The sequence below is a fragment of the Pistacia vera genome, unplaced genomic scaffold (assembly GCF_008641045.1).
Source record: "Pistacia vera cultivar Batoury unplaced genomic scaffold, PisVer_v2 Contig769, whole genome shotgun sequence".
Taxonomy (NCBI): Eukaryota; Viridiplantae; Streptophyta; class Magnoliopsida; order Sapindales; family Anacardiaceae; genus Pistacia; species Pistacia vera.
In genome coordinates this window covers 79,730-106,671 of record NW_022196633.1, presented here as the reverse complement: position 1 = coordinate 106,671, position 26,942 = coordinate 79,730, and the positions used below count along the sequence as shown (strand labels likewise).

Sequence of the window (26,942 nt, the reverse complement as noted above, 5' to 3'; positions counted from 1 at the left end):
CTCACACATACTTAGAATATCCCTTATACCACCCATTGTGAAGGAAGAAGATAAGCTGATTTGGAGTGCCCAATGGCGCAAGTCAAACATCTAGATTAAGAGATCCTCACTTTCCATCACACTGACATTAAAATGGTTAAGAAATAGTAAAATCAACAGAGGAACAAGAAGACTCGAAAATTTGTTCCTTGCAAACTATTGCTTTTACTGAGAGAGAAGGAAAAAGGAATACAAATTACATCAACAATACATGCCCACAACCTAGCAGTATCCTAACTTAGATTGCAGCTTAATGGAGTACATGAACAAAACCATGGCATGAAAATTTAACTGATAATTAAATTACATGACTCGTATCCTAGTGCACTACCAGCTGCTGCAGTAGGTAGAGAACTGCAAAGTGGCGAACAATCAGATCCCCAGACGTCTGGACAAGCTCCCTTCAAGTATTCGGATCAACACCACTATCCAATATATTAAATATGATAGATATAGTATACAAAGAGACTCGGCTCAAATCTTCACTTGATGTTAAAATCTGCATCCAAAGTCCAAAGAATTGCAGTGTCAGTAAACCATTCAATAATCATCCCCGGCAAATGAAACATGCAAATATTATATTACCAGCCCAACAGGTATGTTAAACATTCTGTACTTTGTTTGACATTTCTTTTGCTTTTCCAACTTCCTTTTCCTGTCATAAGAGATTTAAAAATGGCATCAAGAACAAATAAATGCATCAACAAATCAACCAAGGAAACAACTTCACTTCCCATCAATCAAGAAATAGAAAAAACTGTCACAAACAATGGTCAAAATTTTAAGCCCTGAAAATATTAACATAGAATAGCAATTTTTTCATATTAGGAAAGAAGCAATCTTCAACACAAAACGCAATTCGCCACATTCCATAAGATAATTAATATACGGTGTAATTTCATTTATTTTTTTACCTTCTGTGTTGTTTTTGAATTTTTGGCCTGACCTATCAAACAGACCTGGTCTGACTTTTTAGAACAGACTATTAACATAGCCAATCCAGATCCTGACATGATGCAATACAGAATCAAGGCAAATTGTCTAATCAGTACAAAGTTTCCATTTAATATTTTATTTCTTGATACACCCAGGCAACGGATTACTAATTTGAATCCCTTGCCAGAGATTGGAATCGAGATCTAGCAGGTATATACCCTTCCATATCTCACCAAAATCAACATTCCCATGTCCAGCCTAAGACAACAATAGATGTGACTTATGTTTATGAATACAATATACAAGGTCCTTTAAAATATTCAGCCAAAGACTCCAGGTCAAAACCAAGCTGTAGGGCATCAACTAATTGACTAAAGATGCTATACAGATAAAGTAAAACAAAAATAAAATAAATAAAATACTGTTTTGCAGAGAATTGAAGAGAAGAAACTTCATCACTAGGTCCATGTTGCAAACCAACTTAAGAGAGAATTTAATCAAGTAAAATAAAAATTTGCAGAGGCACAGTCACAGATATGAAAGAACTTTAGACATGCAGAATCTCTCCTTAATAGTGACCTGAAAAAAAAAATGGCTCATTCTTTAGTCTATTTGAGAGAGTGAGAGAGAGGAAGAGCCAAAAACTGAGGGAAAATAACAAGGCTTGAAGTTAATTTGTGAATTCTTGATGTTCAACTTGAGAAAAAACATAATCCAAATCATCTGGGAGAGCTGAAATCCTTTGGCACAACCTCAGATGGTTAATGCTACTAGTGACACACATAACACACCTCAAGAATATCCCAAACAGAAAAAAAAAAAAGGTTTTTATCCTATCTTAGAATTGACTATCATATTCTTGTTTCAATGCAAGTGATTGAAAAAATACTTTGTATATTATGTAGAGTGCATCTTTGAGGCTTTAATTTATAATCAAGAATCGTTAAAATAGATATCTAATTTATTGAGATTTATATTCTTTTTGGTGCTCAGCATTTCTTAGGGATTGGGGAAATTCCTATATTAGTGTATAATAGATGCGAAGGGTAACTAGTTTAATCTTCCAATAACATTGTAATGTTTGTCACTTTCTCTTCTGTTCACTCTCGGTAATCTCTTCGATTTTCCAATGCAGCAGAAATTAATGTAGCATTTGTCACACCTCAAAGCATAAACTTGTTTAGAATATTTGTTAAAGATTGCAAATATATACTACTAAAACATGAATTGAAATCATAATACTGTACTACTAAAACATAAATTACAAAATAAGAAATCAAAACAATAATTTTTTTAACTAAATCTCTATTAATTTATAACTTCCTTATAGTAATAAAATTAGTTTATCCTACCATTATAACTATAGAGAGGTTTTTCTATATAATAGGATCCCTAATGTGTGAATTCCAGTGGGAAAAAAACTCTGAATATTCAACTAGCTTTATAAACTGAGATTGAGCAACCACTACAGAATGATATTTTTTCTTTTCTATTTTTTTTATGGGAAGACATAACCAAAAGATTTTCTTATAATGTACTAAAAAACAAACCAAATGATTTCATGTCCAATTTCACAAAACACACAACACAACAGATTTCAAGGAGCAATCATTGAATTCAAAGCAAAATCTCATAAAGACATGATTAAGAAATGAAATGAATTTTTCCCTACCAACAACAAAGGAAAAGGCAAAGTAATAAGTATGATAACTAAAGCAATTGCTTTTAAGCTACTTCACAAGTATCTTCAACAGATGTTCATTGATACATACTTTACCCACCAAACCTAAAAACAGTATTTTAAAGCAACTAAAGGATGTAGTGCTTAGATATCATACAATCTCCCACTCCCCACCAAACAAAAGCCTTAAGAGAAACAGGAAAAATTTAAAATGCGTACTTCAACAAATATTACTTACTTACATTGCTCAGAAATAAAAAACAAAACAAAGAAATTACGATAATCCATTCAATCAAGCTTACCAATCCCTTGTTCTCATAATAATCGTCCAATGCCCACTGATACTTTGACTGATTTAATCCAAACCAACGAGCCAAATGATCATCCAAACTCGAATGAGCTGCAAAAGACCCCAGTTACACTTTATTAATTACATAGAATAATGTTGGAACGGGTAAAATAATACAATATCACTTACTTTACTAAAAATCAAATAGTCCACCTAATTACTGATAACATGAACTTGAAATCCCAGATTTTTCACCATTATGAAACTAAAGATAACTAAAACCAGCACTAACTAAACTAAGCCTAACACAACCCTTCTGCTGAAATGAGCAGAGCAAGAGTGAAATGAGCAGAGAAATGAGCAGAGCACTACAATTAAAGTTCATCTGCTCAAGAATTTCGCTCACTTTCGATTAGTGTCATTTTTTTTTTTTTCTGTTCATTTCAATCATCACAAACCCATAAAGAGAACACATAAACAAGATCCATTGCTATTCTACTCTTTCCAATTCATTTCCATAACTTTCCTCCACTTTCTAAGTAACCAAACAACAAAATTTAAAACCAAGCACAAACTGAAACATAAAACTATACCAACCACAAAAAAGAAAACCAAGCAAAATTCATTCCAAAAAAAAATTCATTATCACTAAAGTACGAATTTAAAAAAGATCCCATTGGTTTCCAAAACCATCAAAAACTTCTCTTAAACTATGATAATCATCATAAATTCCCCTAAGATCACCCCAAACCTCTTTAAATCTCATCAAATTAACCATAAACCTCTCTCACAAAGGGACCTATTTGTCAATTTTCCAAACCATAAGGGTCCATCAAACTGTATCAAACCAAACATAAGCAACTATGAAAGAAACTCAAACAATTCTTCCTAAAAACTCTTCATTTCAACCCCAAAACAAACAATAAACAAAGATCCAGAACCCGAAACAACCCACATGCAAAAACATCAAAACAAACAACAACCAAACACAGCCCACTAAAAACAACATACCGTTTTGCACTTTGGTGACGGCATTCTTGAAGAATCCCAAAGCAGACCCATTTTCCACAGTAACAGGCTTCTGAAACTGCTGGGGCGGAGGCTGGACGGGCGGCGCCGCCACTTTCTGTGGCGACTCGAAAACTGGCTGGTCGACGACAGGTTTGGGAGTGGAGGGCGGCGTTACGAAGACGGTGTAGGGGCCGATTTTGCCGATCATGGGCGGAGGAGTGGTGGGGTCCTTGTTGATTGGCATTGTGGAAAATGAAAGACAGTGAGAGAGAGAGAGAGAGAGAGTAAAAGAGAGTGAGAATGAGAATGAGAGTGTTCGGCGCTGGAGAAAGAAGGATATAAAGGCTAATTATATTTAGCCCTTGAGGTTTGAGATCTATTGGAACACATCATAGATTTGAGAATCCATCAAACGCCCCCTCATTTTCTTGGGGGACCTTTTATCTTTAAGGTACCATTGATAGTCTTAACATGTATTCTTAATTAATATATTATTGATCTAAGCATTTTACGGTAGGGGTGTTCAAAGAAATACAGAAACCAAACCAAACTAGTTTTCCGGATAGTCGATTCAGTTTCAGTACAAAGAAATACAAAAATCGATTTTTCAGTTCGGTTACTAGTTTACGAGATTATGGGAACCGATTAACCGAAACTGGTTTATTATAAAAATAATTAAATATAAAATCAAAACAATCAAAATCAAAATATATAAACCAGTTTATTATAATAATAATAAATTATAAAATAAAATCAATAAAACAGATTTATTATAAAAATAATAAAATATAAAACAGATTTAAATTAGGAAAAAATCAAAATAAAAAATAAGTTTGAGGGAAAAAAAGTTCAAAACTGATTAACTGATTTTTATTATCCGGGTAATCAAAAAACCGGTTTTCCCCTTAACCGATTCAGTTTCAATTCAAGAAAATTCCTTAATCAAAAAACCAGTTCGATTCAAAAAAATCAGTTAATCAGTTATGAACACCCTTACAGAGGAAAATAATTAAGAAGTAAAGAAAAAAGAATGAAAAAAAAAATCATAAAGAAAAATAAGACCGGTAAATCTTTTTAAAAAATTTAAAATCTTAGATTTACTAAGAAATGTCACTTACAACACTTAACACTAATTATGCATAATTTTTTGAAAGAGTTGTTTTAATACGTGTTTTTACCATACACGATGAATTGATCATATATATAACTTAAAGGTAATGGGTCAGGTAAGTCTCTTGTGGTTATTCCTTATCAGTAGTCGTGGGGATTCGAACTCAGAATCTCTTGAGTAATACACTCAAGAATCTCAAACAAACAGCCAAACTACTAGTTTATTGATCATCTTTATATATTATAAAATGTGTGTTTTTTGTTCGTTATGACAACTCTTATCGAAATTTTGAACCAATAGAGTACAGGGTGTTTAATAAAATAATTAAAAACCTTTGGGGGTAGAAAGTAACCAAATGAGAGTATAAAGTGAAGTAAAGTGAAGTGAACGGAGCACGCAACCCAAGTGGTTAGATTAGATCTTTGTCGTTAAGTTATTCACTTATTTTATATTTTCTTAAAAGAATTTTATTGTTTTCTTATGCTTGGAGATAAGTATATAAATGTATAATCTAAGATTAATGCAATAGTTATACTACTAACTATTGCATTAATATATGATCTGTTTATTATAATTAGTTTTATTTTAAGAATTTAGTGTCAAGCATGATTAATCTTATAGTTATTATGGATAAAATAAAATAAAATATATAAATTCAATATAAGGGGTTATTTGTTTATTTATCTAAAGTCTTAATGTAATTAAATTTAGTTGATTATAATATTTTAGGTTTATATATATATATATATATATATATATATATATAGTGTTTGGACTCAATTACAAGTCAACTAATCCTTAGGGGGAGCAATGTACGACAATTCACCGTTGCGATCATCTAGATAAATTATGTGCAAATATATTATTTAGCAGAAAATCGAACATGGGAATATAGGTTGGACCATTACAGCCCCTTTGATTCGCCTTACCGTCGTATTACCCATGTTTTCTAACTTATGTTCGTAAGTGCCTTTTATCTTAATATAACAATACATCTTAATCAATTATATCTTTTGTCAACAATACCCCTACTAAATTTATATAATATTTAAAAAAAAAAAGAATAACATAATTATTTATAATTTAAATCCATTTTTTTCCATAAACTTGAAAATTTAAAATTGTTTAAAATATGTAAAATATAAAATTATATTATATTTAATATGGACAAACATTTCAAAACACTTATTTTAAGATGTATATATATATATATATATATAAACAAACAACTCAGGACTTAAATCAAACATTTAAAAATAAAAAAAGAACCTATCAAAAGATTCAAACTTGTATATTTAAACTTATTAGTTGAAAGATTGCATTTAGCTTTCCGATAAAAACAAAAAAACACCACCTAAGTCAATCAAATGATTATCATTGATTTTATAATATTTTCAGATTAATAAAATAATAATAATAAGTTTTATCTAAAATTAATACAAAAGTTCTTAAACATTTATTTATTTTTATCCAATGTTTCAATACATTGAAAAAGGGTACATGTTAAGAACGTCATAGGACAAACATTAGCATTTTAATGTGTTGAAAATAGTGTTTTTTTTTTTTTTTTTAATATACATTGAAATAAATAATTTTTTTTTCGTTACTTTTTTTATAATATACATTGAATGATTAAGTTACTTTTTTTTTTTTTAGTTATTTCAAATAATTAAAATGATAAAGATGCATACTTTTAGAAAGTAATATTCCAACTTTTTAATCATTTGACAATTTCTAAAATCATACAAGTCTAGTAAATTCATTCCAAACCTTAAATTACAGAAACAAAATAAGAAAATAAAATTTTAATATCCCAAATAATAAATTTTCATCCCGATAAAGTTTGACCAAAATAATTGACAAAAGACTTTTGATAACCCTAATGGGGCCTCTAGGGTCTATTGAGCCTAGTTGTCACTTTCTTTAAGAAGCTTCCTGGCCTCTCTACTTTCTTCCCAACCACTCATTGTTGCTCATATTTTTTTATAGAACTTTTTATTTTGGTATTATTCTTCATATATTCTAATACATTTTTTTAACCAAATTTTACTCACACTATGATGATGTTTTGTGTTACATTTACAATCAAAAGTTTTTAAACCTGAAGAATTAAAAAAATTCCCCAGAAAAATCTATAAATTTTCATATCTTCCACCAGCTTTCAAAACCATAAAATCAACCTAAAATAAATAAATAAAACTTGCACTATAGCATTTCATAAATTTATAAGAAATTATAAACCATTGTTATGTAAATAATATAAAAACCCCAGCAGGGCTATCAGCATCACACTAGGAGCAAGTATAGATAAATAAAAAGATTCGAACTGTGTAACAATAGTAATACTATAAACATGCACATTTTTTTAACATTTTTTTTGTTGGTTTATTACAGAGATGCTGAATGAATGCAAGGGACTGAGCATAACAAGAAACTAAACCCCTAAAATATATAAGTAGCCTAAGAAGCTTTTTCTAGCAAATACAAATCTAACCTACCAACAAAAGTAGACTCCATGTCCAACATTGTGAGCAGTGATGAAGATGGGCAGTTGCAGTTACAGTATCACACAAACCTTACAAAAACGTAAACATGGTTTTCATCAATTCACTCATGGAATAGGTATTTTCATCTCCCACCCACAACCTCGTACAAGAATATCCATTACAAATGTCCCTCTCATTAGACCATTTATCTTATCTGTCAAAGAGTTTTTCAGTAACTGACCCGCATGGCGTGGTGTTCGAGTTCGACCTCCACTCACTTGTGTCACGGTTATGATAGTTTGTGGTTCGTGACGCTTTGTCATTCCTTTGCAGCAGCTTTTCGATTTTTTTTTTCGTTGATTTAATCTCAGATGACGGAAGAACTCACTAATGATAGCTCGTGGAGCTCGCTTAACATCCACTCTTCTCCTGTTTGGCCACCTAGGACTATAGTCCTTGTGCCACCTACAACACATGTACTGTGTCCCCATGCAAATCTTGGAGGTCGGCCAGGTACATTCAGTACTCTCCATGTAGGCTTCTCATCAGTAGGGTCCAGAAGATAAAGCTGGGTTGCAGAGTGAAGACCAGCTACTGATCCACCAAAGATAAGAACTCTCCCACCAGGGAGACTCACAGCCACATGGTCGAGCCTGGGAGGAGGAGCTACACCACCTGGGTTTCCAGCACCAGGCATTCCACTTCCAGTTACAGATCTCCAACAAGGTTCCTCCTCACTAAGATCCATTGTGAAGACATCACTAGAACGAAACCGTAGGGGACCACTCTTGGCTAAACCCCCAAACATCAATATTTTCCTACCACCATAAACTGATAATGTATGGCCCAACCGAGAAGGGGGAGTCCAGGCTGCTGGTATCTCTCTCCAAATAGGTTTCTCCATTGACAGATCAAGAAGAAACGTGTCACTTAAAAGTACCCCAGAGTCTGCACAACCACCAGAAACTATCAATTTGGTGCCATCAAGAGTGCAGGAGCTGTGCCATGATCTTGGAAGTGGAGGCGCCAATCCAGAGATTTCACGCCAAGTTGGAGGCTTTGCATCCAAATCCAAAACAAAGACATCATTGAGTAAGCCTTGCCTTCCACAGCCACCAAATACCACCAAATTAGACCCATTTACACATGAAATAGTATGACCCCAACGACCAGGAGGAGGAGAGCTCACTTGAACGTGCTGCCATTCTGGTTTACTAGAATTTAGGTCCAATACAAATGTGTCATTCATTGGTTGCATATTAACCCCTTCCCCACCAAAAAGAACCACCCGATTCCCAACTGCACAGGCACTAAAGTTGCACCGTGAGGGTTCAACAGCACCTCCAACTGTTAGCTTCCTCCATGCTGCAGCTTCAAGAGTAGTCAACTCCCTTGCCAGGCGACCCCAGCCCAGTCTTTTTGCACCAGGCACAGTCTCTAAAACACGAGTTGTCTCACTACCCCAGGCATTCTGGCAGACCATTCTCCAAAGGTCCTCATTTTTTGTCAGCTCATAAAGTCGCCTACAGACAGAACCAACCGACGCAATATCTCTTGGAGTCAACCATGATAGTATTTTAAGAGACAGCACCTCATCGCTCAATTGAAATATCCCACAAACTCCACGAGAAACATTTCGGTCTCCCACTGGGACAGGATGCGAATTGGAAAAAGCAGAACGAAACCAGTCAGATGCTTTTCCAGACTCCTTCAGTGAATATCCAGGCACTGGACCCAGATCAACATTTGCTTCTGTGAAGAACTGGATTCCAATAACATGAGTTACTGTGTCATCAGCTTCATATATAGGAGTCAGCCGCAATCTGTTCATCAGAGGAGATCCATCTTTCCGGAAGTTCAACAACTCACCTTGGAATTCAATACCCTCCTCAAGGCATCTCCTAATTTCTGAAACAACTGTTGAATCCACTAATGGATGTCTTCTTTTAGCAAATGGCCCTCTACATTGCAAGAAACGGCTGTAATCCAACAAAACCAGAGCACACAGAAGATACAGTCAGCATCTAATTATATAATGAACATATTAAAAATCATCACGATCATAGAGTAATTAGCAAGAAAGAATTACAAGAGAGAAAAGCAAAAGCACAATTACTCAGTTAAACTAATGCCATAGGAATGGAACAAACCATACATTATAACAGAAGGTATCAAGAGACTAACAAGCAAGACATGTAAACATCATAAAGCATGATCTACAACCAAATAAAAACTGTGACAACAAAAATTCAAATTATATGAAGCAAAAAATAAAGGTCATAGCAGCAGTTAACAAGCCAAATGTGATTAAAGGACTTCTCAAGTGGATCTAAACACATAAAATCGCAAGTGTATCCAAACACATACTTGATACGCTCCGTACATTAATACGAGAAATAGAGGCATCAAACAAGACCACTTAATCATTAATAGAAATTTAGAGGGTTACATGGTAGGATAGATAGAAGGAAACTACGGGAGATTAAGATAAGAAATATTTATAGTGAGAAGAGACAAATGATGGAAGAGCCAGAAATAAGAGAAAAAGGTGATAAAAAAGAACTAAGAGAAGATAATAATAAAAGTGGAGAACAGAAATTTAGAGGGAGAAGAAGAGAAAGAGAGGAAAGAGGGGAAAGAAATGAAAGAGATGATCAAGACCCAATTTTATTCAATCATATTCACTGCATTAAAAAACAAGTACAGCAAAGGCCTTTCTGTAATGCCAAAAGAAACCTAAATATGAGTTTTAGTTAAGAAAGCTCAACCTACTAAAAATAATTTTATCAAAAGAGATAACTTAGTAACATCAATCTTATCAGATAATAAACTAAATCTCGAAAAATTAACTTAATATCCTAAAATAATTATTAAAAAAAATAAAGCTTATGGGTTGTGGTTTATTACAATTCAAAGAAGGTGAACAAGCAGTTCACCATTCAACAAAAAAGCCCAAAAAATCAGCCACGGGACAATCAGTCAATTCATGAAACCTCACAGTAGTGGAGTAGGAAAAAACAGCATCTCTTTAATTCGTGAAATTGATGTCCATAAACACTTTATCTCATAATAAGTTTGCCTACTCCATGCAAGAATCCTCAAAAATCCTTCTATTCCTCAACATCCAGATAAGACAAAAGATTTCTATCAGCATACAATTTCAAAAAGCAGAAGCCTTGTTCCCCTCCTTCCAAAAGCACTAAGTTTATGAATGCAGAATAACCACAGGCATCCTTGGAATTCTAGCCAATAAAAATTAAATACATCAATTACATAGTGTCAAAGATGTTCATCAAAATATGATGTCTAAGTCTGAATACTTTGAAGAGTATAGTGGAGTAAATGGTAAAAACTTAAGTTTGGTTACCTGGATGTCTCTTCGAAAGTTCGCAGGAGAGTTGGAATTTAAAAGCCTTAATGGTGTGTGGTATTCTTTGATTGAGATGAAGAGAATTATTTCGAGAAAGTTATTTTCATGGCTCTCTATCTAAAACAGATTATACATGGATACTGGCAAAATTTAATACATCTCTCTCAAAATTATAGCAATACTTATAACTTCATATAACAACGAAGATATTGACAAAAGCATGGATTTCTAGATCCACTGAACAAGAATCTCGATATGCAACTAAGTGAAGCACTAACTTAGCATGTTACTAACACCTAAGATATTACAACTCGCAATCAATAAAAGTACAAATAAAAAAAGCTATACTAAGCCCACAAATAATCATAAGAAACAAAAACTGCATCACCTACCAAACACTTAGTAACATAAAACTAATAGAGACGTTTAGTATTTAAAAACAGGCCTCAGGATTGCAGATGAAGACTACTGACAACAAACTGCAATTATTACATCTTTGACTACTTAGCTTCACTCTGGCAGAAAACCTAACCAATTATCTATTATATAAATAATTCTATATTTCTATCAACAATTTATATTTACAAGTTCAGCGACACTAGAAGACAGAAACAACAGAATCTAAGAAGGAATCATAAGAACTTGCTAGGTGATAAATGCATGTTACAGAATATCAACATTCAGTTTCCAACACACCTCAAAAAAATATTAATGTTAAATTTAAAAAAATAAAAATCAATTTTCATTATCATCCTACATACAACTTCATTATCCCGAGTTTCAAGAAGATTCCGCTTTTAATTTTTGAAACAATCAATAAACATTGGGACATTGACACATCTCTGCTAGCCTAATCGTTTTAAGTCTTGTACTGCTGAATTGCTGGGCTTGATATACAATCTATATTCATGTCCCACCTTTTTTTCTTTCTTAATAGGAAACAACAAGATGTAACACGTAAGTTAATGGCCTCTAGCTGCCCAACAATAGTATTATAAGGATTGTCTCACTTGCCTCTTTCACCAAAGGGCTTGCATGCATGCTTTATTGAGTTATCAAGCTACGGAAACGGGAGAATGTAGAAGACAGTAATTTTCTTTGGGGAAGACATTCATAAAAATTTTCTTCCAAACTCTTTTAAGTTATTCATTTGCAATAAGACTCTACTAGCTTAATGAAAAATAAAAAGTGTCCAAAAGTTCTAACCTAATTTTTATATTGAGCATTTGCAATAGATCAGTACATTCCAAAATACTCATGAACATAATGCCAACTACCTAAAAAAGAATAAAAGAGAGTTGCCTCTAGTCTACCATTGCCAGGAAAATTTTCACAAACGGTTACCTAATACCAAGAAAGTGGATGACAACATATTATCGCAGCTGGACACAAAAGAAGTTCACAACTCTCACCAATCAGCAGCTCAATTATGAAATCCTTCATCTCTCAGTTTCCATGGTTAAAAAAAATAAAAAAATAAAAAAATTGTAAAAGCAAAGAAAAGCTGTTTATAGCTTATTTTTCCTTCCAAAACTTTGTCCGGTAATCAAGAAGAGGATATGTAGAACATTCTGAAGCTTGTATTCTGCTATAAAGTTAACATGGAACATGATGTTAAGAAAGTTAATATTGCACCCATAAAGATCAGTTATAAAATAAAAGAAAATCAACATCAAAGAGTCATTCTTTCTTCATATATAGGAAGCCCAAGGGAAACTGAACTTGCCACTTGGAACATATTCTACTTTGTCATGTACATTTATTGGCATGAAAATAGGTATCCTACAAAAGTATGCCAACAATAAAAGGATTTCATACCATCAGAGGCTAAGATACAACGGTAATTTATAGTTCAACACTATATCTCGAGAGTTTCCAATACCTTCATGCACGTTACAGAACAATTGAGAATGCACACCCAGGCCTATACATGGTATAAAACAATGGGTTGTTGGCACGATTCATAAATTCAGTGCATTCGAATTTAACAAAATCGGGCCTATGCAAGCCCATCGTCCATTTTATGAACGTAACACACATAATTAAGTTCCACCTCATCCAGACACTATTCTTCAATGTTTGGGCACGAACTCAAGATCAAAATTGAACAAAGGTCTACATATGAAAGAACTTCTTAAAACACATGGATATGACACACAAAAGTTACATGTTAGGGAAGGTATCAGTGTTCATATTCATGTTGGTAAGGAATGATAAATTCTCCTCATAACATCATAAATTTAATGGGAAGAGAGGTAACTATGAAAATCGATAATAAACAGATGTGAAAAGGACACCTACATATAGAAAAAGACATAGCCGTAAAAAACAATGAAAAATGCACCTAAATAACTACAGAAATTTCGTAACATGTTTTATTTATCAGTAACTTCCCTATCCTTCATATTCCATGGACTTCACCATCCTTTGACATAAAGATAGGAGGGTTCTACTTATTCATTCTCCATTTCCTTTATCAAAATAGAAAGCAAATTCAGCAAATTTTAACTAGTGTGAGTCTAGATGTTTGTCTAGATGTTTCATCAATAAGTATTGGAGGACAACACTAGTTCATTCTCCATTTTCTTGATCAAAATGGAAACCAGTTCAGCAAATTTTAATTATGTGAGTCTCGATGTTTCATCAACAAGCCCGCAAAAATGAACTGAGCCAGATAGATGGCTTCTCTGCAACCCAAAAATGATGATTACAGTTCTCCAGAATGATCCTTACAATTACGTATACCTCAGTCCACCAACTTGATAAACTTGAACTACTTTATCCTACTTGGCTACAATTAACAAGCCACAAAATGCTCCACCCATATACCATTCGTTGCCCAAAGCAAGTATATTTCTCTTCCTTTGACAGCCCTCCCCCTACCAAAAGGTTTGTTTAGTATCTACTGTGTTCATATGCCTCAACCCTTACCTTAAACATAGAACTTCACGGATCACCTCAATATATTGACAACATGTTGAAAATATCACTACCTCTATACCCCTCACACCATCATTACAAACTCTGATCAAATAACAAATATTTTCAACTTCAAATTTGTCTAGTGAAGCAATCAACCCCTCCCCCTTCCTCCATCTCCAAAAGAGAAAAGGAAGTCCCTCAGAATCTCCAGCATACTTCACAAATTTAATACCTAAATATTTTGCTATAATTCACAACCATGTTGGATGATTCTTACTGTTAAGGGCCAGATAACCATAAGAAAGATCACACAAAGTACAACTTAAAATTTCAGCATAAGCCCACCCTTCTTGGAATTTTTAGATTAAATTATCAATTATGTGTATTTACTGCACTCATATGCTTTCATCCCTAATGTTAAACATTGAATTTCATGGATGACATCAAAATATCTTCAACATGCTAACACCATAAATATCTCAACCTCTTTACTCTCACACCATCATCGCAACAACACTGATCGATTAACAAATATTTTCAACATCAAATTTGTCCACTGAAGAAACCAACCCCTCCCCATCCCCAAAGGAGAAAGAAGAAGCCCTTAAGAATCTTATCCAGCATACTTCACAAAACATTAAATACCTAAATATTTCACTATAATTCACAGGTATGTTGAATGATTCTTAGTGTTAAGGGCAATCTAACCATAAGAAAGATCACACATACTACAACTTAAAATTTCAGCATAACCCTACCCTCCTTGGAATTTTTAAATCTAAGTATCAACCATGAGCATCTTGAATACATCTTCATCACCTAAACAATTTAGAGCTACATTCCTCACAGCATCTTCAAAGATAAATCAGCAGAACCAACAAGCTCAAACGCAGTTCCGGTCATCATACTATTTATATCAATAAAAACAGCCAAAATTAACCCATACTAAAAAGAGCTTAACAGTCTCTGGTTTAGACCTAAAAAAGAACTAAATCCCTAATTTTGGCCAGCTTCAATTGAACAAACTCAATCAAACAATAACCCCTATTTCTCTACATATCAAATTAACAAAATGGCAAGATGGATATTCAAAAATCAACAAAAAAACACAATACGACCTAAAATTAAACAATAAAAAATCCGCCACATAAATTCACAGCAAGAAAACATCAAACACCTCAAAAGCATATAAAAAGAACAAAACCCTTAAAATGAATTAAACAAAACACTAACCAATTTCGACCCAGAACCTCCTCGGCACGATACCCAGTAACGGCCTCGAACACGGAATTGACATAAATAATGGGGTGGTCAGGCTCAAGCGCATCGGTGACAACGAACCCACACGGCGCAGTTTGGAACAGGTTCTCCACGGGGAAAGGGAGGGGCCCAACGGGCTCATCGTCTTCGTCGTTAAGAATGAACTCCTCGTCCTCGTCCTCACTGTGATCGGAATTACTATCCCACTCCATGAAAGAAGGCGAAAACTGAGGCGGGTTCAACCCATTTGAGAAGGGGGAAGAAAAGACGGGGGTGAAATTAAGAAGCAGAGAAAACTTTGGGGGGTAAAAGGAAAAGAAAACGTGGGGTGAGTAATGTTCGGGAGGAATTTGTTTTGGGGTGAAGCTTAAGGTGAGGAAAGGAGGACCAGCTAGCACAGAAAGAGTGATGGGCAAAGAGAGATTTTTGTAAACATGTGCGTTGTTTGCTCTTGCTTGGTGGAGAAAAATCTTGAATTTGGGTATCGGGCATCGGGTCAGGGTTTTAAGTTTGGTGCCCACGCCATGATTTTTTGGATGCAATAATTATGAGTCGTGCTAAAATGGATTTATTGTATAGCGACGAGAGAATGCGTCCCATCTCAACCGTTGGATGATGACTAAAAATTAACTCTATGTCGGTAAGTAATCGAATGGCCTAATTGGGGTGATGTTATTTGAATAATATAATTTAAGCGTTAAATTTTTATAATGCAAATTTTTAACACAAATTTGTATTAAAATAAATATGATATATAGTGATGGGAGAATGCATTCCATCTTTGCCGTTGGATTATGATTAAAAATATTAATTCAATGACAATGATCCGATGGTGTAATTGGGATTGGGGTAAACATTATTTTAATAATATAATTTATATTTAAGTTATAACACAAATTTGTTATAGAAATACTCTATCATTAATTTATAGCAATTCAATGATTTTAAAATTGTTTAGTTGATAATAAATCGCTATATTAATCCATCATTTATATAATATTGCGATGAACAGTTTGGGATAATATATGAGATATATAGCATTATTTTCATGTTTATCTAAGCTATATATTATATATTATTATCGAAGATTTATCACGTAGGGTGACACATTAATTAGGATAAGATAATATATTATTAAAATTGTTGGTGCTTGATTTTGACACCAACTACTCACACGTGTAAAATGCTAAAATGACTTAGAAGTTACATGTGATATGAGGGGATTGAATCAAATGAAAGGTGAAGAGCAATATTTAAAGTGGTTCGGATGCTCTAAAGCGAATCCTACATCCACTGCTATTGTATTAATAAGAGAGAGATCAGGTCGTGTTTCGCGAGCTGAGTTATAGTTTAGAGAGAGAGAGAGAGAGAGAGAAAGAGCTATTTTAGCGTAAAATCAGCTAATCCCCCCAAATGAGAGGGAAGTCCTCTATTTATAGTGGGAAAGTTCAAGATAATGATTATGAAAGTTGCAAATGGGTAGGTGCCGTGTAAATCATTTCTTTGCGTCCCATTGATCACCTGCCTGAGGGATTTCCTCGATTAAAGCAGGGCTTCGACACATGGGCGATCTCCAGCCGCTTACTAGCCTGGCACTCACCTGCTACACTGACAAGAGCCATGCCACTTGCGCTAGGCGCAACGTGGCTGTACCTAGATGGCACAGAACCCTTCTGAACTCTGACCATCCTTTACTGACGAGGCTCCACGTCAGTCCTACTTTTTCCGGCATAACAAAAGTCCCCTAGTTTTTAAGGTTTAAGGATCAAACCTTGAGAACTTCATAATTATGCCATGATTTGACATATCCAAATGACGCCTGGTCGAGCCGACCTGGCTATAAGGAGGTCGCAGAACATTTTTCTACGAGCAACTTGAGATGGTTTTCTTCCTCGAAGTCGATGGTCTGGATTAGACCCTAATCAATGTCGTATCGATGCACCTCTTATCTTAATCGAGGTCCGCAACCTGATTACACTTGGCATATTTCTGTTGGAGGCATGGAATCACATCGCTTTGCAACTGACATGTGACGAAGAGTGTTCTTTTCCAACGACCTCTTCAGATGTTATCCGTTGCGCTTGACAGCTAATCCATTAATGAAATGTCCTTTATTCTGACAAACGTGTCCTGTGCGCAATAAGTGCTAGTCATGCACATTAAATGCAAGACATGCCGAAACATCATTCCTTATCAGGGCATTAAATGCGGATGAGAGTGCTTTTAATGTGGAGGAGAGAATCGAGCCGTCGGTCAATCATTTCAACGGAGAGACGCAACGATTGGATTTCTCGAAGCGTGGCGGTTACTCCTTCTCGCCGATTAATGACACGTGGTCGCGATCAATGGCGAGAGACGCATTCCTCCCAAACGTCGCTTGGCTTTGGGAAGACCAATCGTCGTTTCCTCCACTATAAAACCTCAGGCTCGCCTTAAGCAATGCCACAACACTCATACTTTCAGAAAAAGCAAAAAGCTCTCGCAAGACCAGATTTTCAATCTTGCAAGTTGGTGTGCACTTTCCGTTAACAATAAGAAGTTCGACCCCTGCAGCCAAAAAGGTAAGGAAGGTCCTTCCATTGCTTTCCTTTTTCTGTTTTGTGGACAACTTAACCAGGCGATAATGGTGGGTGTTTATGGCTAGACTTCTGTAAGGAATAGGTTTTCAGGGTACGAACCATTAGGGGTGGTCCCCAAGGGCTTTTTAGGATTTTTGGAAGACACATTAGGGTTTGTTCTTCCACGTCATCGTACAAAATTTTGTACAGAGACTGAGTAATCTATACGTGTCCCTTTTTTTTTAGACTGTAGAAGAGATAGACCCTACAGCGACCAGAACAAATGAGGGGACGAGCTCGCAGGCGTAGGACCCCTCAGTGGGTCCTGCGCAAGAGATTCTGTTAGTGGCTACCCGAGAGGAAAAACATAAGGCAGTAGACCAATACGCACTTAGCGTAGACGTCTACCGATACACGTTGCATACAGCTCAGAATCCGTCAGAGGGAATGGCTGCGATCTCTGAAGCTATATTCAAATGCGGAGCACTAATTCCCTTCCATCCCTTTATCGGGTCGATCCTCGATTACTTCGGGGTCGCACCTTTACAACTGACGCCTAACGCATATATGATAGCTGTGGCTATGTATATCGTGTGCGCCGAGTACAACCTTGGCCAGCTGACTGCGCTGGAGCTTGCTTGCTCGTACTATTTAAACAAGAGCAAGGACAAAGATTCTTACTACCTCTCGAAGCAATCCACGATTGAGGGAGGCATATTCAATTACCTTAGTAATGTCGGGGCATACGAGACCAAGTTTTTCTTTTTCCATTATGATGGCATCTGCCACTTTAGGGAGCCGAGTAGGTCTTCCCTTTTTGTACTTAGTGATTTTTTTCTTTTCTTTTTGGAATTTACTTTCTAACAATCTTTCTTGTCTCTTCGCAGGAAACAAGTCGACTAGGTTGACAGATCTCTCTGACTTCAACCTAATAGTTTCATTCGATAACCTACCAGATTATTGTCGCGATGTGAAACTGCTCGTGACAACCGCAAATTTGAGGAAGTACAGCTTCTTCAATTCTGAAGCGACTTTGGAACCCTTACTTCGTAAGTGTCCGCAGTCTTTTCAAATTTTTGCTATTGCATATAGCGAACTCTTTTACTAATAGTACCTACATGCAGCGAATATGTAGCCCAGAGTGCCAAGGTCATTAAGAGAGAGAGAGGGGTTCGTTTTCCCCCCGGTCAGCACCATGGAACCAACCGAGGCTGGCCTTGGCGAAACCCCTATTGAAGGAGCGCAGGTAGGAGCACAACCACCTACCGAACAACCAGCGGAATCATCTCAGCCTACGATTGCACACCTAAAGCAGAAGACCATGGGCCAAAAGTCCAAGAAAAGAAGGGTGATGCAGCCCAAGGAATCAGAGTCGGAGTTGGAGGGCTTGGGGGTGCAGCCGTGGAGGTCGTAGTCCTATTAGGCTTTTTGCTCGGGAGGGAGCTCGAGGTGTGCGATCGAGGTTACATTGGTCCATCCGCGCAGGGGACAAAGGGAGGTCGCGGCCTCCGGGAGGAGAGAAGGAAAAGGGTTGGCTGGCGAGGTGCCATCTGCTTTAGGAGCTGACACATCAGTGTTGGACTCTATGGGTAAACTTCCAAAGAACCTGCAGTTGGTAGTGTTCACCCTTTTAGAGTGCCAACTTGCCAAAGTCTTTGAAGAGCTCGTGGCCTCCAACCTTGCGAACCTGATGATTAGGGCGGTTCAAATGCAAAGCTAAGTAAGACGGTTTGTCTTCGTTGAGGACTTTCCAATACTTTACTCTTTTCAAGGAAATAGTCTAATGCTTGCTTATTTCAATATGCAGTCTTTGCTCACCATGCACCTGGCCCAACAAAAGGTCCAACTGCAAGCTGTCAGGGGACTCTTCGAGCTGAAGGAAGAGAACACGCAGCTGAGGCGCGACTTAGCACCTACGAAAGAAGAGTTGGGCCTGAACATCGTTCAGATGAACCAGTACATGTCGGAGAGGAACTCTGCTCTTCACATGATGGACTTCTAAAAGGCCAAGCTAGAGAAGAGGGGAGATGAGCTTAAACAACTTCAAAGGATAATGGCCAGGCACCAAAGAGGCTGGCGAGAAAAAGCCAGAGCTGCGAGGGAACTCCGAGTTGGCCTTACGGGCAGAGGAAAAGAGTTCGATTGTGGGAAACTTCTAAGAAGTAGAGAAGGGCACTCGAGGTGGACCTGGAATTATCCCAAGGGTGGGTCACTTCATTAACCGAAGAGATGAAGCGACAAGAATTGGAAATTGAGAGGAAAGCTGCTAACTGGCCGATTCAGTCCATTTATGCCCTTCGGCCAAAAAACCCAACTATGGACCTCACCGACCTTCTGGATGATTACTAAAGGATCCTTGCCTCCATGGCGAGAGCCAATGATGAGGAAAAAGGTCTAGGGCCTCACCTGGAAGAGGATCAACCTAAGAAGTATGTCCAGGAGGACCCGACAGCTGACCAGGTGGTCGACGACCAACCTGGAGATACCGAGGTCACACCTTCAAGGCCTAGGGACAAAGACCAATAATCGCTTCTGCCTTTATTTTTCCCACAACCTTGCTTTTGACTGCCCTTGCATATTCTCTTGTACTTAGAAATTTATGAATAGAATGATCATTTTTTAAATTATTTGTGAGCACTTATAATCTTTCGTACTTCACAAACATTACATATGCGAATAGGGGGACGTCCTCTAGCTATTTGCGATATTAAATTATTTGTGAGCACTTATAATTTTTTATATTTCACAAACATTACATATGCAAACAAAAAGATAAAAACAATGTGAGGAACAAAATCATACCTTTATACAAGATGAATTTGCCTTAAAAGCGATCTTAATTACAAAGCTTTCAAGGGACTTTTTACGAGGAAATTAAAAGAGTGAGTTCGAAATTACTGATAATAGGGGCGAAGATGCTCAGCATTCCAAGCACGCGGTACTTCGGAACTGCTTAGCCTTTTTAGGTGATAAGTCTCCGATCGTATCACCTTAGCGATGCGGTATGGGCCCTCCTAGTTCGGTCCCAATACTCTCGCGCTTGGTTCCCTTGTACCGAGAAGGACTTCTTTCAAAACCAGGTCGCCAACCTGAAAGTCTCTTCTCCTAACTTTAGAGTCAAAGAATCTTTTCGCACGCTGCTGGTACGCTGTTATGCTTAACTAAGCTTTGCTGCGGTGTTCTTCAACTAAGTCTAGACTTGCACGCAAAAGTGTTTCATTGTCTATTTCATTGAACAGATCCCTCCGAAGTGAACCAGCCCCCACTTCCATTGGGATCATAGCCTCGCAACCATATGCTAGCGAGAAAGGCATTTTTGAAGTAGAGGTTCTCGAAGTTGTCCTGTATGAGGAGTTCTGAGAGGTCGTCAACCCAATTTCCTTTGGCAGCGCCAAGCTTAGCTTTCAGAGTATGCTTGATGGTCTTTTTGATAGCTTCAACCTGGCCATTGGCTTGCGGTCTTGTGACTAAGGCAAACTTTTTATGGATCCCCAGCTCATCGTAAAACTGCTTGAATTCCTCGTTGTCAAACTGCTTCTCATTATCAGAGATGAGTGTATGAGGAATTCTATAACGGCACACTATATTTTTTAAGACAAAGTCCTTGAGCTTCTTGGTAGTGATCGCGGCCAAGGGTCCAACTTTGACCCACTTGGTGAAATAATCCACCGCGATCACAGCATACTTGACTCCTCCCTTTTTGGCTAGCATGGGTTCAATAAGATCAATTCCCCACATGGAGAATGGCCAGGGGCTGGTCATAGTTATTTGTTGGTGGGAAGGAGCTCGCGGTACGTTCGTGAACTGCTGGCACTTGTCACACTTTTTTACAAAGTTGAAGGTATCCTCTTGAAGCAGGGGCCAGTAGTACCCTTGACGAACAACTTTGTTAGCGAGGGATCATGCAGTAGTGTGATTACCGCAGATCCCTTCATGTATCTCCCTCATGATATAGGTTGCTTCCTCATCGGTTACACATCGGAGAAGAGGAGCGCTAAATACTTGTTTGTACAACTTATCTCCTATGAGTGTGTAACGAGCAGCTCTGGTTCACAGGGTTCTTGCCTCAACCTTGTCATTGGGCAAGGTCCCATCTCAGAGATACTGAATAACTGGGGTCATCCAGGAAACTGATTATGTCGTAACCACAACCTGTTTGGGCGAGCAAATACTAAGGATCTTTATGTACCGAGCATGAATACTTTTTGGGGCATTTGAGTCCAGCGATGAGGCTATTCTTGCCAAGGCATTCGCAACAAAATTACTGTCTCTAGGAATCTATGTGATCGTGAAGTGCTTGAAAGACTCGAGTGCGGCTTTAGTTTTTTTTAGATAACTGATCATGTTTTCTTCCTTGGCTTGATACTCTCCCAAAATCTGATTAACAACCAGCATGGAGTCACTGTGAATACTGATCGCGCTTGACCCCATTTCTTTTGCCAACCACAGACCAGCGAGTAGTGCTTCATACTCGGCCTCGTTGTTGGTAGCTTTGAACCTAAATCGAAGAATACTGTGGATGCGAGTCCCCTCGGAACTAAAAAAGAGAAAACATGCCCCGACCCTTTTCCTGTTCGAGGATCCATTGACATAGAGGCTTCAGGTCGATAGATTCTGAATAGTTTCCTAGGTGACTTCACTGAACTATTGCTCGAATTCCTGAATCGGTTGGTATGAAAACTCCGAAATAAAATCGGCAACAGCCTGCCCTTTAATGGTTGCCTTTGGTCTGTACTGTAGATCGAACTGACTTAGTTTCATCGCCCACTTGAGTAACTTACCCGAAGCTTCTGGCTTTTGGAGGACTTGCCTGAGTGGGTAATTGGTCAATACATGAATAGTGTGGGCATGGAAATAAAGTCGCAACTTTCTGGAGGCGATCAGCAAGGCATAAGCTAATCGCTCCATTTCTAGATACCGCATTTCGATGTCTAGCAGACGCCTGCTCGCATAATATACTGGTCATTGGACTCTGTTTTCTTCCTGAATCAGAGCTGCACTGACCGCATGCTGAGAGACAGATAGATACAGGAGAAGAATTTCTTGGGGGAGTGGCTTGGACAGGAGAGGTGGCTTTCCAAGGTGTTCTTTTATGCTTTGAAAAGACTATTCGCAGTCCGGAGTCCACTCAAACTTCTTGTTAGCCCTGAGTATATTGAAAAATGGCAAGCAACGATCTGTTGCTCTTGATATGAAGCGACTAAGAGCCGCTATTCATGCATTAAGACTCTGAACCTGTTTTCAGTTGGTCAGGCTCCTCATATCAAGGAGAGCTTGAATCCTTTCGTGGTTAATTTCTATTCCCCTTTTGGTTAACCATATACCCCAAGAATTTTCCCGAGGATACTCCGAACAAACACTTTAGGGGATTGAGCTTCATTCTATACCTTTGGAGTATACTAAACATCTCAACGAGATGTGCTATGTGATCTGAAGCGATATGCGATTTGCCAGCATGTCATCAACATAGACTTCTACTGACTTTTCGATCTGCTCGGAAAACATTCGGTTAACCAACTGTTGGTAAGTCGTCCTAGCGTTTTTTAGACCGAAGGGCATAACCTTATAGCAATACAGCCCCCGATCTATAACAAAGGAGGTATGCTCTTCTTCCAGCGCGTACATCAGAATCTGATTGTATCCCGAGTAGGCGTCCTAAAACTCAACAGCTTGTGTCTGGAAGTGGCATTGACGAGTTGGTCAATTCTCGGCACTGGAAAGTTGTCCTTTGAACAGGCCTTGTTGAGGTCGGTGAAGTCAACGCAGGTCCGCCATTTGTTGGTAGGCTTCTTTACTAAGACCGGGTTGACAACCCAACTTGGGTAAAGTGCCTCCAGGATGGACCCACTCAAAAGGAGGTTATCTATCTCGACTTTTAAGGTGGCATACCGCTCGGGGTCCATTGCTCTCCTCTTTTGGCGAACCAGTCTGACTACACTATCAATATTCAAGCCATGACATATAACATTTGGGTTGATACCAACCATGTCAGCATGAGTCCATGCGAATACGTCAGTATTTTCCCCAAGGAAGCTTGTCAGGTCGTTGGCGAGCTGAGGGCTGAGATTACTCCCAATCCTCAACACTCGGGTCGGCTCACTTTGATCGACCGATACCTCGGATAGGTCCTCGACCAGCCCACTATGAGGGCATTCATGGATGCGAGGATCCATGTCATCCTCAACTGGGCCAGGCTGTGGCTCGATCCTGCTGATCACCATTGCCTGCTCAAGGATGCCAATTGGTGCTCTCTTTCCCTTGCACGCCATCTACACTGCCCTTACATAGCAGTTGCGAGATGCGCGTTGAGATCCATTTACTTCCCTTATCCCCGTCGGGCTTGGGAACTTCATTTTCAGATGGTATATTGAGGTGACTACCTTGAAGTTTCGTAGTGGAAGTCGTCTCAAGATGCCATTGAAAGCGGAAGGACATTTTACTACTAAAAACTTAGTCATTTAAGTTAGATCATTGGTTTCTCCCAACGTGACCTGGAGCGAGATCATCCCTTTGGGAATCAAATGTTCGCTAGTGAAACCGTATAGAGGGATAAAGGCAGGCTATACATCTGCCTCATCCAGTTTCATCTTCTTGAAGGCCGCTGAAATAAAATATTCACAGCGCTTCCATTGTCCACCAGCATCCTGTGGACTTCGCATTGACCTATTTTAGGCGTGATGATGAGAGCATCCTTATGAGGATGATGTAATCGCACTGTGTCTTTCTCGGAGAAGGTGATTTCCTCCTCTCTACGAACCTTGGTGGGTCGCGGCGTCATGCTATAACACTTATGGGGTCATGACGAGCTTCCCGAACATACCTTTCCTGGGCACCTCAAGAGTTTCCCATGGGTGTGGTCCTCCAAAAATTATCCCTACACTGTAGAGACCTTTGTAACCACGACACTTCTTCCTTGGTTCCTCTTGATTTTTCTCTAGAACGAGAGCTGAGTCATCAACATACTCTTTGAAGTGCCCCTGTTTAATGAGGTCCTCAATTGCTTGGTTGAGGGCCCGACACTCATCGATATGGTGCTTATTATCCCAATGATAACGATAGTACTTTTTATTGTTTCTGGCTGAGGGGGGATCCTTTATGGGCTCAGGCTCTCCGAGCAAACTGGCCTCCTCTGATTTATCCAGAATAGCCGATACCGAGGCATTCAGAGGAGTGAATTGACTCTTGTCACGATCGCGACGAGGAACTGGGGCATAAGATTTCTTGGGCTCGTACCACTGCTTCTTTTCTTTTCGCTGATCATCATTAGCCCATCTGCGATTAGCCTTCCCATTGTCCCCCCGATTGGGAGCACTGCCCGATAGACCGGGGTCATAGCGACTAAGAGCTATCACAGAACTTTTGATCTGGAGGTACTTTTTAGTAAGGTTGTAGAAGCGAGTGAGAGAAATATCATCCTCAGATTGTAGTTCCTTCCATAAGTCTGTCTGCGGGCAAACTCCCGCGATGATGAGAGTCCGAATAAACTCTTCGGGAGTATGAGCCACTTTGTGGAGCTCCTTGTGGAACCTGTCTATATAAGATTGGAGGGGTTCATCCCTCTCCTACCGTATATTGCTCAGGTAGCTTAGCGACATTGAGAACTTTCTGTTCACCTGGAAGTGTCTCAGAAATGTCGAGCTCATTTGAGGCCATGAGCTGACCGATCCTGCTGGAAGCAACCTGAACTAAAGCTTGGCATAGGTGGTAAGGGTTACTACCAAGCAACGACATTTTGCCAAGTTAGAGACTTGGTGAAGTTCCATGAGTTCGTTGAACTCGTATAAATGATCCTGCGGATCAGAATTCCCATCGAATGCTTGCATGTCCAGTATTCTGAATCTCGATGGGAGAGAGGCAATTAACACTGCTGGAGAAAAGGGAGATGCCTCTACGACTTGCCCTTGCTTATTCTGCTAAGCCTTGAGCTGATCCAAAGCTCGCTGTAATTCCTCAATCTGAGGCAGTGGAGCTTCCTAGGGATCACTTTTCGCAACGTGGGTTCAACCCTCACAGTTGCGGTTAAGGAAAGACCACATATCGGACTCTTCCTTAACTTGGTTGGAATCTCTGACCAATCTCGGCACACGCTAGCTAGAGCCGTGTGATTACATCGTGTGATTCGGGGAGTCTTTCTGACCTCCGCGGTGGTACGAACTAACCCGCGGAGGATGGGAATCCCCTGCACGACGATGACCAAAGTCGTCATTCTAGCGATATTGGGAATCTCCCCACCTTGCACCTTTATGGGAGTACCCGTGCGTCATGGCGCGGAACGGCTCATGCTGCGACATATTGTCGAGTCGCAATGCCACGGGTAATCTACCCGGGGCGTGATTGGTGTTCGCTAGTCTCTCAGAGCCCTTGGGTCCGTTGTGCGCCACTTGCTTTCCTTTTCTCTGACGCGCTACAATGCGCACAGTGTGAGCTTTCGCCCTTTTCTGCGCTTTCACGCGACCTGCAAGCATTTTTGGCGATGGCACCTCCTCATTGGATTTGAGTGGCATGACCCGATCCAATCAGTCTAGCCTTTGGCGGACCATTTGAAGAGTATTATTGAACCTCTTGAGGTAACTCATGACGGTTGGGTCGAGCCACGAGCTTGAAGGAATATCCCCCGTGATATTCTGCTGGATTGGCGGCACTTTGGGAGAAGTGTCCTCCTGGATCTAGGGGATTTCTTCATTGCCATGATTGGTTTGCTCAAATTTGAAACCGCGAGCCATTTGCTGTTTTGGGACCGATTAGTCAGAGATTTTTTTGATGAAGAGTAGATACTAAATCAGGCTTTCCTTCTAGCGTCAAATTGTTGATGCTTGATTTTGACACCAACTACTCGCACGTGTAAAATGCTAAAATGACTTAGAAGTTACATGTGATATGAGGGGATTGAATCAAATGAAAGGTGAAGAGCAATATTTAAAGTGGTTCGGATGCTCTAAAGCGAATCCTACGTCCACTGCTATTGTATTAATAAGAGAGAGATCAGGTCGTGTTCCACGAGCTGAGTTACGGTTTAGAGAGAGAGAGAGAGAGAGAGAGAGAGAGAGAGAGAGTTATTTCAGCTAATCCCCCCAAATGAGAGGGAAGTCCTCTATTTATAGTGAGAAAGTTCAAGATAATGATTATGAAAGCTACAAGTGGGTAGGTGCCGTGCAAATCCTTTCTTTGCATCTCATTGATCACCTGCCCGAGGGATTTCCTCGATTAAAGCAAGGCTTTGACACGTGGGCAATCTCCAGCCGCTTGCTGGCCTAGCACTCACTTACTGCACTGATAGGA

The 26,942-nt window shown here is 38.6% G+C and overlaps 2 protein-coding genes across 2 annotated transcripts; both read right to left on the bottom strand.

The window, feature by feature from the left end:
• Positions 1-180: 180 nt before the first annotated feature.
• LOC116116270 lies at positions 181-4,286 on the bottom strand. Its single transcript, XM_031402372.1, has 4 exons — positions 3,957-4,286; positions 2,959-3,056; positions 625-694; positions 181-538 (listed from the first exon to the last, which is right to left on the bottom strand). The coding sequence occupies exons 1-3, from the start codon at positions 4,198-4,200 to the stop codon at positions 641-643; spliced, it is 396 nt and encodes a 131-aa protein (XP_031258232.1). The 5' UTR covers positions 4,201-4,286; the 3' UTR covers positions 181-538; positions 625-640.
• A 3,205-nt stretch (positions 4,287-7,491) lies between these two features.
• LOC116116272 (adagio protein 1) lies at positions 7,492-15,511 on the bottom strand. Its single transcript, XM_031402374.1, has 2 exons — positions 15,079-15,511; positions 7,492-9,532 (listed from the first exon to the last, which is right to left on the bottom strand). The coding sequence occupies exons 1-2, from the start codon at positions 15,315-15,317 to the stop codon at positions 7,921-7,923; spliced, it is 1,851 nt and encodes a 616-aa protein (XP_031258234.1). The 5' UTR covers positions 15,318-15,511; the 3' UTR covers positions 7,492-7,920.
• Positions 15,512-26,942: the final 11,431 nt, after the last annotated feature.

What these genes read in the sequence shown, in the direction of transcription:
- LOC116116270 (XM_031402372.1), bottom strand. Translation starts at nt 4,200, where the DNA reads ATGCCAATCAACAAGGACCCCACCACTCCTCCGCCCATGATCGGCAAA. An exon ending in CGTCACCAAAGTGCAAAACG is followed by an intron (nt 3,057 to 3,956) that starts GTATGTTGTTTT and finishes GGTCTTTTGCAG; the next exon opens with CTCATTCGAGTTTGGATGAT. An exon ending in ATTATGAGAACAAGGGATTG is followed by an intron (nt 695 to 2,958) that starts GTAAGCTTGATT and finishes CTCTTATGACAG; the next exon opens with GAAAAGGAAGTTGGAAAAGC.
- LOC116116272 (XM_031402374.1), bottom strand. Translation starts at nt 15,317, where the DNA reads ATGGAGTGGGATAGTAATTCCGATCACAGTGAGGACGAGGACGAGGAG. An exon ending in GAGGTTCTGGGTCGAAATTG is followed by an intron (nt 9,533 to 15,078) that starts GTTAGTGTTTTG and finishes GTTGGATTACAG; the next exon opens with CCGTTTCTTGCAATGTAGAG.